Genomic DNA, 12,605 nt, shown 5'->3' with positions numbered 1-12,605 from the left:
GAACTGGGCTCTCCGATTTTATATGCTTATATCTCTTAACATTCCTGCCTCTTGCTTGTGCTACACAATAGCTGTCAGTTCTAGAGCTCAGCAACCAATTAGAAAGGAAACAAACAACCTCTTATAGCTCTGTAAATCAATGGACAAGGGCCAGACATTCTTTGATTGTATCTAATACGTTTCACATCCCATTTTCCAGGGCTTATCATAGGACATGAGACATTGCATCAGAGGAACAAGACAGATTATTCACACAGAGATAAATCAGGCAAACAAAAGTGCAATGGGGCTGGAGGTGATGGCAGGGTAGTTTAGATTTCTTGGGGGAATGGGGTTTACCCTGTTTGACCTTCAGTTTTCTGGGTCTCCCAGCCAGCTGGCTCTGGTTGGTTTAACTCCTACAGCTTCCATCCTCCTCCCTGCCCTTGGTTCACACATAGAAGGCACAGGGCACTCTGCATGGGAAAAGGGACAATTATTCCTGTCAGTCGCCTGGCAGGGGGTTTCCTTAGCTAAACTAAAAGAGATGGGAATCTTAGCCACAGCAGGGAGGGGTAGCTCAGAAGTTTGAGCATTGGCCTGCTAAACCCAGGGTTGTAAGTTCAATCCTTGAGGAGCCATTTGGGGATCGATCCTGCTTTGAGAAGGGGGTTGGACTAGATGATCTCCTGAGGTCCCTTCCAACCCTAATGATCTATGATACATAAGTGAATGGTGCAAAGATTCTTTATAAAAGATCAGAGCTTCGTTTCCTGGGAACTGCATCTTTTAACTTTAGCCTAATTAGTGCTCCCCAGACAAGATGTCCCATCTGTTGGGATGGGGCTCCTGACTCTTGGCTTTGGCTCTGAGGGGAAGCTAGGGGGTTGGAAAATGCACAAGGGTGAGTGATGACAATTTTACTTGCTGCAGACAGAAGGGCAGAGAATCAGTGGCAGATTAGGCACTGGGCCAATGGGGGGGCCTGGAAAAATGGGCACCCCCATTCCTTGACCCATTCCCCCTACTCACCCAGTGCTCCTGTCGGGCAGCAGGAGAAGCCTCTGCACCCCAACCCCACTCCCTGGCAGGAGTGCCAGGGGAATGTGAAGGGGGGCTTCAGGCAGAAGGGGCCCCCATTTGTTCTGGTCCAGGGCCCCACAAACCCCTAATCCACCTCTGCAAAGAAGGAGCAAGAGCTGTAGCTGCTAACAACGTATGTTTGAGAAATATTTTAATATCTGTATGTCTACACGGAGCAAAGCAAGTGAGGTTGGATAACACAATGAAAGACAATGATGATAATACCTAATAATGGCCTCACAAATGATCATCTGGCACCTGCTACCTGCCTCCCTCAGGGGGCCTCAGAAGACAGAGCACAAAACATGCATTCAAACACAGTCAACAGGAGCCAATAAATAAATATCAAAGTGGGCTCTGAAATCCTGCCCTCCCCACCTCCGAAACCAGCCTCAGACCACAACAAACAACCATCCCCCGCAAATCTCGGACAGCTGACAGGGAGAGAGAACACCCTGGGGTCCTGCTCTGACATGACCTCCCCGTCCATCTGCACCGAGGTCTGGCTCTGCCTCCCCTTGCCCAGCATTGCAGGATCAGCAGTTCCATCTCTGCAGCTCCCAGCTGCCATGATGGGAGATAAAACAGCAGAAGGTCCCTCCAAGGAGGTCCGTTCTGATGTCGTCAGAGACTTTAAACACCAACAAAAATTAATGATGGGCTGTTACAGGGGATCAGGACTCCAAATGACAGTGAAATGTTCTCTCAAAGGGAAACAGGTTCATTATGATGGGAGATTTTAGGAATGGGGAGCAGAGATTGGGAATGAGGCAGTCTGTCTGTCTGTCAGTCTGAAATGCACTAGTTTCCAAAGCCCACCCTGGGCTCTGGCACTGAACACTGTTGGTGACCAAGTCTGATCTCCTTCTAGAGTTGTTTTCGACTCCAGTGCTGAAGGCAGCAGGCTCGGGTGACCCCATAGAAGGAAGCCCGGTGACCCTGAGTTGTGTCATGCAGCTCAACCCCCAGAAATTGGACACACCGCTTCAGAGATTCTTCTACAAAGACAGCAGGGTCTTGGGAGAACCTAGGAGCTCCCCTGACTACCACATCCCAGTAGCAGGGCTACAAGACTCAGGATCTTACCATTGCGAGGTGCAGACGGTGACCGCAAGTGTTTGGAAACAGAGTCCCGAGTTAAAGATTGCTGTTAAACGTGAGTGTCTGGGGCAGGGATGCTGGGGACAGGTTCTGAAGGTTCCCACCTACCTGGGATGGAAAGAAAACCACATGGAATCTATGCAGAGCTTCCTGTGGCTTCTGAGCCCACATGGGGCCAACCCGCCGCTGCCACAGTCCAGTGCATTTGCAGGCTGAAATCCAAGGTGCAGGGAGGACCCTGATAAATTCCATGGTGCAAAATAGAGCTTCAGACCCCGGGAGACAGGAACTGCAGCTGGAGTCGAATCAACTCTGCTTGCATAGGGCCAAAAGAGCACAGTACGTCAGCTCATGGGAGAACCTGACCAGGGTGGGGGATGCTGGGGGTTGAGCTCATGTGAGAATCTGGCCCTGGATACAATGAAATCTTGGCAGAAAACTTGATGCCAAAGCAAAGGCTTGGAGGCCTCAGGGAGAGGGGCCAGATGACATTATCTTGGATTGTTCTGATTTGCTACTGTAACCCAGCTGACAGGATAGGTGAGACTGACCCAGATAAAGGGCCTGGTTTGCTCCTGTTGGAGTCAATGGAAAAATTCCCCTTGCTGCAGTGAGAGCAGGATCACAGCAGAGCCTAGACTGACCGATGGTACAAAGGGGATCTCGGCATGTTTTTGGCAGGCAGATTAACCCTCATGTGTTAGGGCTGATGCTGATTTGACCATCAGTGACAAGGCTGGGTCCTGTGGTGTGGGCAGATTATCCCCCAGCTGCAGATTCTGACTGTGGCGGGATCCCTGGGGTACAGCCTGGGACTGTGGGACCACTGAGTCCCCTACCAGCCTGGGCTGTCTCTCACAATGGTTTGCTATTGACAAGCAGCAAACCCAGTGGTGAGCTGGAGCCAGTTCCCACCAGTTCGTGGGAACCAGTTGTTAAATTTAGAAGCCCTTTTAGAACTGGTTGTCCTGGTTCTAAAAAGGCTTTTAAATTTAACAAAATCTGTGGCAGCTCTCTGCCTTGCCCCTGGCCCCAGTTCACCTAGCTCCACCTCCTCCCCTGACGCTCCCCCCGGCTTCTGCTCCCCCTCCCCTGCTTCCCGTAAATCAGCTGATTCGTGGGAAGCAGGGCTTCCTGCAGGTGAACGGGGGCAGCGATAGGGCATGAGAAGAGCTCCAGGCGCCGCACGGCCTGACTCGGTCCGCGCAGCGCAGCTTCTGGCCGGACCCCAGCCCAGGCCCTGACTCTGGCTCCAGGCCGGGTCCTGGGCCCAACTCCAGCTGCGTGGCTCTGGCTCAGGCCCCATCCTAGGCCCTAACTCTGGCACATGGCACAGCTCTGGCCCCAGTCGGGCCCTGACTCCGGTCCCCAGCCTTGACTCCGGCCGCGCGGCGCGGCTCCAGCCAGGCCCCGGTGCGGGTAAGAGGCCGGGGTTGGGGGGATTGGATAAGGCAGGGACAGGGAGCGGGGTGGGGTTGGATGGGGCAGAGGCTTTTGGGGGGCAGTCAGGGGATGGGGAAGGGAGGGGTTGGGTAGGTGCTGCGTGGGAGTTCTGGGGGTCTGTCGGAGTGTTGGTGGATGGGGTCAGGGCAGTCAGGGGACAGGGAGCAGGGCGAGTGGGCAGGAGGTGGAGTCCTGGGTAGTTAGGGTTGGGTGTCTCGGGAAGGAGTGGTCAGGGGACAAGGAGCGGGGGGCATTCGGGTTGCGGTTTCTGAGGGAAGCAGTTGGGGGCAGGACATGGGTGGGAGGTGTACTCACCGGGTGGTTCCCTACCGGGTCTTCGGCGGCGGGTCCTTCACCCGCCAGAGCCGTGCCACCAAAGACCCGGTAGGGAACCGGTTCCTAAAATTTTGGCAGCTCATCACTGAGCAAACCCCTCCAGGTGCTGTGCTCACTCAGCACAACAGCATGTGGAGCCTCCCACCCAGCTAAATTGCATGAATGTCCCAGAGCCACTGGGGTTATTTAGTCTGCAGAAGAGAAGAGTGAGGTGGGATTTGATAGCAGCCTTCAACTACCTGAACGGGGGTTCCAAAGAGGATGGAGCTCGGCTGTTTTCAGTGGTACCAGATGACAGAAAAGGAAACAGTGGTCTCAAGTTGCAGTGGGGAAGGTCTAGGTTGAATATTAGAAAACACTGTTTCCCTAGGAGAGTGGTGAAGCACTGGAATGGGTTACCTAGGGAGGTGGTGGAATCGCCATCCTCAGGGTCGGCTTCCGGCACCAGCCAAGCAAGCAGGTGCTTGAGGTGGCCAAGGAGAAGGGGCAGCAAGTCGGTCTCTTCGGCAGCAATTCAGTGGCAGGTCCCTCGGTCCCTCTTGGAGGGAAGGACCTGCCACCAAATTGCTGCCGAAGAAGAAAGCATCACAGTGGAGCTGCTGAGGATTGCGATCGCGGCTTTTTTTTTCTCTTCAGCCACTTGGGGCGGCAAAAATCCTGGAGCTGGCCCTGGCCATCCTTAGAGGTTTTTAAGGCCTTGCTTTACAAAGCTCTGGCTGGGATGATTTAGTTGGTGTTGGTCCTGCTTTGAGCAGGGGGTTGGACTAGATGACCTCCTGAGGTCTCTTCCAACCCTAATATTCTATGAATCACACAGAGAAAGGCAGAAGCCAAATCCCCCCAGCTCCCAGCCTCATACCTCAGGAACAGACCATCTTGCGCTGCTCAAGATGAGCAGTGCGAATTTATTAATTGATTCACCACTTCATCAATGGCCAGTGAACATACACCAGCCTTTGCAGACCTGAGCAGATTTACCACACACTTCATGTGGGCCCATGACCCGTAGTGTTGTGGGCCTGGGCCCTGCCTCCTGTCCCCTCCTCAGATCAATGCTTTACACCCAGGAGCCTACCCTTACCTGGGGGCAGAAGTGCTGATCTGTCTGGATGGCACCGCGCCCATCCCTTGGGTCACCGCAGCACGTCCTGCCCTCCTTTGTCCCCCTCTCCCACAGGAATCCCGGCGTCCCAAGTCTCCCTGGAGGTCCAGCCCCTCGGGGGGCAGGTGACGGAAGGGGAGTGGCTGATGCTGAGCTGCTCTCTGTCTATGGGCACAGGGCCAATCACCTTCTCCTGGCACCGGGAGGGCTCCAGACAGGCTCTGAGAACAGAGACTCAGAGCTCTCAGAGGATGGTCTATGAGATCCCTGCAGCCACGGAGACCGACACAGGAGAGTATTACTGCATGGCCTCCAATGGCAATGTCCCAGCATCGAGCCAAAGGGTGAAAGTTGCTGTGAAGGGTAAGCCAGGTCCCAGCTGAGTGATGTGTTGACAGAGGCTTTACCCCGCCCCGGGTGGGCATGAGACACTCTCCCTAGCCATAAGGTCAGCAGGAGGGCGTTGGGGGGACACTGTTGCTGGCTTGGGACTGCTGAGAGGGGCGAGGCCCATGGATGTAGCAGCTGGAAGCCCCAGGGAGGGATGTGGCCTCCGCACGGGGCTGTGAATGGTGCTGGTTGAACTGCTTTTGTCAAACTCCCCTACAGGGCAGAGAGGCCTGTCACACACACCCTGGGGGGTACCACTGCCGACTGCCAGCCTCCCCACCCTGCAGAGATGGAGCATGTCACACTGCGCCCTCAGGCAGGCTGCTGGCAACCCGGAGAACCCGGGAATGGGCTCTAAATGTAGGAGCCTCTCCTGCCTGAGTCGAAAGCTCCAGCTCAGCAGCCACGACTATAGCAGGCTCAGCTACCACTAGGCATAGCCCAGCACCACTAGAGGGGGCACAGAGCCAAGCTGGTGGGTGTGGGGTACGCTTGTGTGCAGGGGGATCGCAGCTGGCTGGGGAGGTGGCTGGGCCTCAGAGCAGCCTGGGGTTGCCAGGCGTCTGGTTTTTGACCAGAACACTGGGTTGAAAAGGACCGCCGGGTGGCTCTGGTCAAGCATACCGCGATGGGCAGGTAAAGTCCAGTCGGTGGTGCTGCGGCAGCGAACGCAGGTTCTTAACTGTCCTGGCTCTGTGCTTGCCCCGCCAGCTGGTCTGGCTCCTGGGTGGAGGGGCACTGGGTCCGCACACTGTCCCCGCCCTGAGTACCAGCTCTGCAGTGGGGTGATTGCCTGTGGGCAAGAGCAGCGCGCTGCCACTTGCCCTGGGAGCTGGATGTGCTGGCGGCTTCCTGGCACAGCATGGAATCAGGCAGGCAGGAACCTGCCTTACTCCCCCCCACCGTTGCATCGTCGTCGTGGGGAGTCGCTGGAGGGAAGCCCATTCCCCACTCCAAGCCCCAACCCCTGCTGCCCCAGTCCTGGGAGGCCCCAACCCAGAGCCCCCACCTGCACCCCAATTCTCATCACTGGCCCCCCCGGTCTGCACCCCCAGATGGAAGTCCTCACCTCCCTCTGCACCCCAAACCCCTCATCCCGCTACACCCAGAGCCCACATAGCAGATGGAGCCCTCACCTCCCTCTGCGCCCCAACTCCCTGCCTCAACCTGCATCCACTCCTGCACCCTGAACCCCTCTGCCCACCTCAGAGGCCCTCCCATACCCTGAATCCCTCTGCCGCCACCCCCGAGCCTGGACCCCCTCATGCACCCCAAACCCTCATCTCTGGCCCCACCCCAGAGCCACAACCCCCAGATGGAGCCCTGACCTCCCCCTGCCTCAACCTGCAGCCCCCTCCAACCCCTGAAACCCTCATCCCCAACCCATCTCAGAGCCCGCACCACCAGATGGAGCCCTCGCCCCTTCCTGCCACCACCCCCTGCCCCAACCCAGAGCCCCTCCCACCCTTTGAACATCTGCCCACCCCTAGCCAGAGCCTCCTCCTGCACCCAAACCCATCGATAAATCATAGATTATCAGGGTTGGAAGGGACTCAGGAGGTATCCAGTCCAATCCCCTGCTCAAAGCAGGACCAATCCCAACTCAATCATCCCAGCCAGGGCTTTGTCAAGCCTGACTTAAAAACCTCTAAGGAAGGAGATTCCACCACCTCCTAGGGAACCCATTCCAGTGCTTCACCACCCTCTAGTAAAAAAGTTTTTCCTAATATCCAACCTAAACCTGCCCACTGCAACTTGAGACCATTGCTCCTTGTCGTCATCTGCTACCACTGAGAACAGTCTAGATCCATCCTCTTTGGAACCCCCTTTCAGGTAGTTGAAAGCAGCTATCAAATCCCCCCTCATTCTTCTCTTCTGCAGACTAAACAATCCCAGTTCCCTCAGCCTCTCCTCATAAGTCATGTGCTCCTGCCCCCTACTCATTTTTGTTGCCCTCTGCTGAACTCTTTCCAATTTTTCCACATCTGTCTTGTAGTGTGGGGCCCAAAACTGGGCACAGTACTCCAGATGAGCCTCACCAATGCTGAATAGAGGGAAATGATCACATCCCTCAATCTGATGGCAATGCCCCTACTTATACAGGCCAAAATGCCATTAGCCTTCTTGGCAACAAGGGCACTCTGTCGCCTCATATCCAGCTTCTCGTCCACTATAACCCATAGTCTCTTTTCTACAGAACTGCTCCCTAGCCACTCAGTTCCTAGTCTATAGCAGTGCATGGGATTCTTCCGTCCTAAGTGCGGGACTCTGCACTTGTCCTTGTTGAACCTCATCAGATTTCTGTTGGCCCAGTCCTCTTATTTGTCTAGGTCCCTCTGTATCTATCCCTACCCTCCAGCATATCTACCACTCCTCTCAGTTTAGTGTCATCTGCGAACTTGCTGAGAGTGCAGTCCACGCCATCCTCCAAATCATTGATGAAGATATTGAACAAAACCGGCCCCAGGACCGACCCTCGGGGCACTCCGCTTGACACCGTCTGCCAACTAGACATGGAGCCATTGATCACGACCCGTTGAGCCTGATTATCTAACCAGCTTTGTATCCACCTTATAGTCCATTCATCCAGCCCATACTTGAACTTGCTGGCAAGAATACTGTGGGAGACTGTATCAAAAGCTTTGCTAAAATCAAGGAATAACCCATCCGCTGCTTTCCCCTCATCCGCAGAGCCAGTTATCTCCTCGTAGAAGGCAATTAGGTTAGTCAGGCATGACTTGTCCTTGGTGAATCCATGCTGACTGTTCCTGATCACTTTCCTCTCCTCTAAGTGCATCAGAATTGATTCCTTGAGGACCTGCTCCATGATTTTTCCAGGGATTGAGTTGAGGCTGACTGGCCTGTAGTACCCCAGATCTTCCTTCTTCCCTTTTTTAAAGATAGGGATTACATTAGCCTTTTTCCAGTCATCCGGGACCTCCCCCGTTCACCATGAGTTTTCAAAGGTAATGGCCAATGGCTCTGCAATCACATCCACCAACTCCTTTAGCACACTCAGATGCAGTGCATCCGACCCCATTGATTTGTGCTCGTCCAGCCTTTCTAAATAGTCCTGAACCACTTCTTTCTCCACAGAGGGCTGGTCATCTCCTCCCCATCCTGTTCTGCCCAGTGCAGTTCTCTGGGAGCTGACCTTGTTTGTGAAGACAGAGGCAAAAAAAAGCATTGAGTACATTCACTTTTTCCACATCCTCTGTCACCAGGTTGCCTCCCTCATTCAGTAAGGGGCTCACACTTTCCTTGACCACCTTCTTGTTGCTAACATACCTGTAGAAACCCTTCTTGTTACTCTTAACATCCCTTTGTCCAATCTTCCACTTTTAAGCTTCTTTTTTGTGTAAGCAGAGTCAGGATGAGCTCTACCCTGACATCTGGTGGTGAATTATGGGGAGTGTGGAAAGGAATTTCAGGTATTTGCATTGGCACACCCACCCCACCTAGCACACCCCATGGCAGCTTGGGATGGTTATTTTGACAGCTCTGGGATCCCCAATTTCTTTGTTATTGGGGCAGGAGGAATAAAGTGTTGTCACTCTGATTATGTGAATGAGAAACTATGAGACTGCTTTAGGACAGAGATGTCTCAACATCAATTAAGTAGCACTTGCTAGACAAGGGACATGGGTGCCAAAATCCACTGAAATGATAGAGGTGGGGGATTGGTGTGTGTGTGCGCGCCTGATGGTATGGGGCCCTTTTGAGGCTGCCTCCCAGGTTCCCATCCACTTTTGCTTCCCCTACTAATTCTTCTCTGTTTGTGAGCAGCAGGTCAAGAAGAGCTCTGCCCCTAGTTGGTTCCTCCAGCACTTGCACCAGGAAATTGTCCCCTACACTTTCCAAAAAACTTCCTGGATTGTCTGTGCACTGCTGTATTGCTCTCCCAGCAGATATCAAGGTGATTAAAGTCTCCCATGAGAACCAGCTGTGATCCAGTAACTTCTGTTAGTTGCTGGAAGGAAGCCTCGCCACCGCATCCCCTGATCTGGTGGTCTATAGCAGATTCCCACCATGAATGACATCACCTTGTTGCTCACACTTCTAAACTTAATCCAGAGACTCTCATTTTTTCTGCAGTTCATACTGCTCTCTTACATCAATGCAACTCCCCTTTTCTGCCCTGCCTGTCCTTCCTGAACAGTTTATATCCATCCATGACAGTACTCTAGTCATGTGAGTTATCCCACCAAGTTTCTGTTATTCCAATCACATCATAGTTCCTTGACTGTGCCAGGACTTCCAGTTCTCCCTGCTTGTTTCCCAGGCTTCTTGCATTTGTGTATATGCTCTAAGATAACTCGCTGATCGTTCTGCTTTCTCAATATGAGGCAGGAGTCCTCCCCTCTTGCACTCTCCTGCTCGTGCTTCCTCCTGGTATCCCATTTTCCCACTTACCTCAGGGCTTTGGTCTCCTTCCCCCCATGAACCTAGTTTAAAGCCCTCCTCACTAGGTTAGCCAGCCTGCTGGCGAAGATGCTCTTCCCTCTCTTCGTTAGGTGGAGCCCGTCTGCCTAGCAATCCTTCCTCTTGGAACACCATCCCATGGTCAAAGAATCCAAAGCCTTCTCTCCAACACCACCTGTGGAGCCATTTGTTGACTTCCACGATTCGATATTCTGTACCCAGGCCTTTACCTTCCACGGGGAGGATGGATGAGAACACCGCTTGCGCCTCAAACTCCTTTATCCTTCTTCCCAGAGCCACGTAGTCTCATCCCCAGCTCCACCCCAGATCTCGCATCCCCATATGGAGCCCTCACCCCCTCCTGCATCCCAATCCCCTGCCTCAACCCAGAGCCTCCTCCCACACCCTGAACCCCTCTGCCCAACCCCCCAGTCTGGAATCCCTTCCTGCACCCCAAACCCCTCTTCCCTATCCCACCCCAGAGCCTGCACCCCCAGATGGAGCCCTCACCCCCTCCTACACCCCAATACCCTATGCCAGCCCAGTGAAAGTGAGTGAGGGTGGCGGAGAGTGAGCCACCAAGGGAGGGGGAATGTAGTGAGTGAGGGGCAGAACTTCAGAGAATGGACGGGGGTGTGGCCTTGGGGAAGGGGCAGGGTGAGGGTGTTCAGTTTTGTGCGATTAGAAAGTTGGTTACCCTAGAGCAGCCTGCTGCCTCAGTGACACGAGGGGTAAATGGGCTGAAGTGCCAGGTCCAGAACATGATGGTCCTTCCCTTCGAATGACCTGATATGTACAGGGCAGTGCCAAGGAGCACAGCCAGGGCCCTGGCCCAAGGCGCTGGGCACTACACAGACACAGAGCCAGGAGACACTCTCGCCCAGAGACCTCCTAATCCTAGTGAATTCCCTGCCCCTCCTCTCAGCTCCCTGGCGTAGAAGCTGAGCCCTGACCTGCCCTGATTCTCTCTCAGTTCCAGTGTCTCCACCTCACCTGACCATCAGTGCGGCCGGCACCTGGGCTGCCATCGGGGACGTGGTGGTGATCCAGTGCGAGTCGCCCCGTGGCTCACCCCCCATCCTCTATCGGTTTCATCACGAGGGAGCCGCTCTGGGGAACAGGACGGTCAGTTCCCGAGGGCCGGGATCCCTTGCTCTGAATGTGACATCTGAACGGGATTCTGGGACCTACTCCTGTGAGGCTGATAATGGCATGGCCAGCGGCCCCCAGCACAGCGACCCCTTCCACCTCTCCGTGCTCGGTATGCCATCTCGGCGTGCTCTCTCGGGGATTGGGGGGGCAGGATCTGTGCCTGTAGACTGGGATGATGGTGGGACAAGCTGCGGTGGTGACTGTGTGGAACGGGACATGGCAGCATCCTGCCTCCCACATGTAAGGGGTCCTCCATGTTCTGTCCCTGGTGCTTCTGTGTGGTGGGCAGGATGGACCCCACGCTGCTCGTTGGGCTGCGGGACTCTGCCCTCGATCCCCCCATCGTGGTAAGGGAGCCCCCTTGGGTGAACAAGGTCCAGACATCACTGCCTCTTGAGCCTGTTCTCTGTTGCGTGGCCCAGCCTGGGTTACCCCTTTCTGGTGTGTCAGCATCTCTCCACCCCCAGCCCTGCTCTCAGGCTGTCTCCCTTGCGCTTGCAGTGCCTGTGTCCGGGGCCACCATCGCCGCAGATCGCATGGGGCCAGAGGTCGTGGCTGGAGAAAGCCTGAATCTCAGCTGCTTGGTGGAGTCTGGCACCGCCCCTCTCTTCAAGTGGCTCCACAACGCCCAGGAGCTGGCTGCAGCCTCGGGGCTCAACCCACCCATGGCTGTGGGGAACACGCTGCATTTCGGGTCTGTGCAGCTGGGCCATGGAGGGAATTACCAGTGCATTGCCAGCAACCAGCTCAGCCCCCAAAGAGTCTTCCAGGCCCCCAGTGAGATCCTGGCCATCACTGTGATAGGTACCTGCAGGGCTTGGCTCAGGGACAGGGGAGGGAGAGGCCAGGCTGGGATCTAGACTCAGGTCCAGTTCACATTCAGGTTCAGAATTCAGATTCCAGACCCCGTCGGGATGGGATGTCCGTGAGTAACCCCCTGTCGAGTATCTGTTACGTGTCCCTCTGGGCCTGGTCCCCAGAGAAGCTGGGTCCAGTACAGCCCCTGCTTGAGAGGCTTGGCTCAAGCTGTAGCAGGTCCTGCTCTCAGCTCTGGAGGTCCCCAGACCAACCCCTGGTGTGTCGGCCAAGATGGTGGCCATCACAATGACACCAAAACCAGATGGTCTGACCTTGTGCAGCTTTGGACACAGGCTGTGAAACTCTCACAAGATCAACTGTTCCAATGAGATTCCAGCCATGCTGGAATGGAAGCTGGGTTTGGATCTGACCCAGAACCAAAGCTACAGAGGCAGAGATTAAAATCTGAGCCTCCTGCACCTTAGTCCTTACCCAGAAATTGAAGGGCTCTGATTGCTGGTGGTGGCCCTGTTCTCTCTTTTGATCCTTACAATAGTGACCAGAACAGAGCTCCTCATTGCTAGTCCCCAAAGAGCAGATCAGGGTCACTGGCCCCATGCTCTAGTTCAAATGGGAATTATTTTCGGGAGGTTCAAGGCCCTGTGCTGTACAGGAAGTCAGACTTGATCACAGAGGCCCCATCTGGTTTGAAATCTATGATTTGTATAGATGGGGAAACTGAGGCACAGAGCAGGGACAGGGCCTGCCCAAGGCCACACAATGAATCAGAGGCAGAACT

At 54.7% G+C, this 12,605-nt stretch overlaps 1 protein-coding gene across 2 annotated transcripts in view; it reads left to right on the top strand.

The window, feature by feature from the left end:
- The window catches only part of LOC116834321 (Fc receptor-like protein 3), a 39,905-nt gene that overhangs the window by 17,252 nt on the left and 10,048 nt on the right, over nt 1-12,605 (top strand). For both annotated transcript variants that reach the window (XM_032796315.2, XM_032796316.2), the window contains exons 5-8: nt 1,934-2,218; nt 5,120-5,407; nt 10,830-11,117; nt 11,510-11,812. In XM_032796315.2, the coding sequence (XP_032652206.2) occupies nt 1,934-2,218; nt 5,120-5,407; nt 10,830-11,117; nt 11,510-11,812 (1,164 nt within the window). The remainder of the gene's footprint in view (nt 1-1,933; nt 2,219-5,119; nt 5,408-10,829; nt 11,118-11,509; nt 11,813-12,605) is intronic.

This window comes from Chelonoidis abingdonii, chromosome 11 (assembly GCF_003597395.2).
Source record: "Chelonoidis abingdonii isolate Lonesome George chromosome 11, CheloAbing_2.0, whole genome shotgun sequence".
Taxonomy (NCBI): Eukaryota; Metazoa; Chordata; order Testudines; family Testudinidae; genus Chelonoidis; species Chelonoidis abingdonii.
The sequence above is the reverse complement of the archived record's forward strand: the minus strand, read 5'-3'. Positions and strand labels throughout refer to the sequence as shown.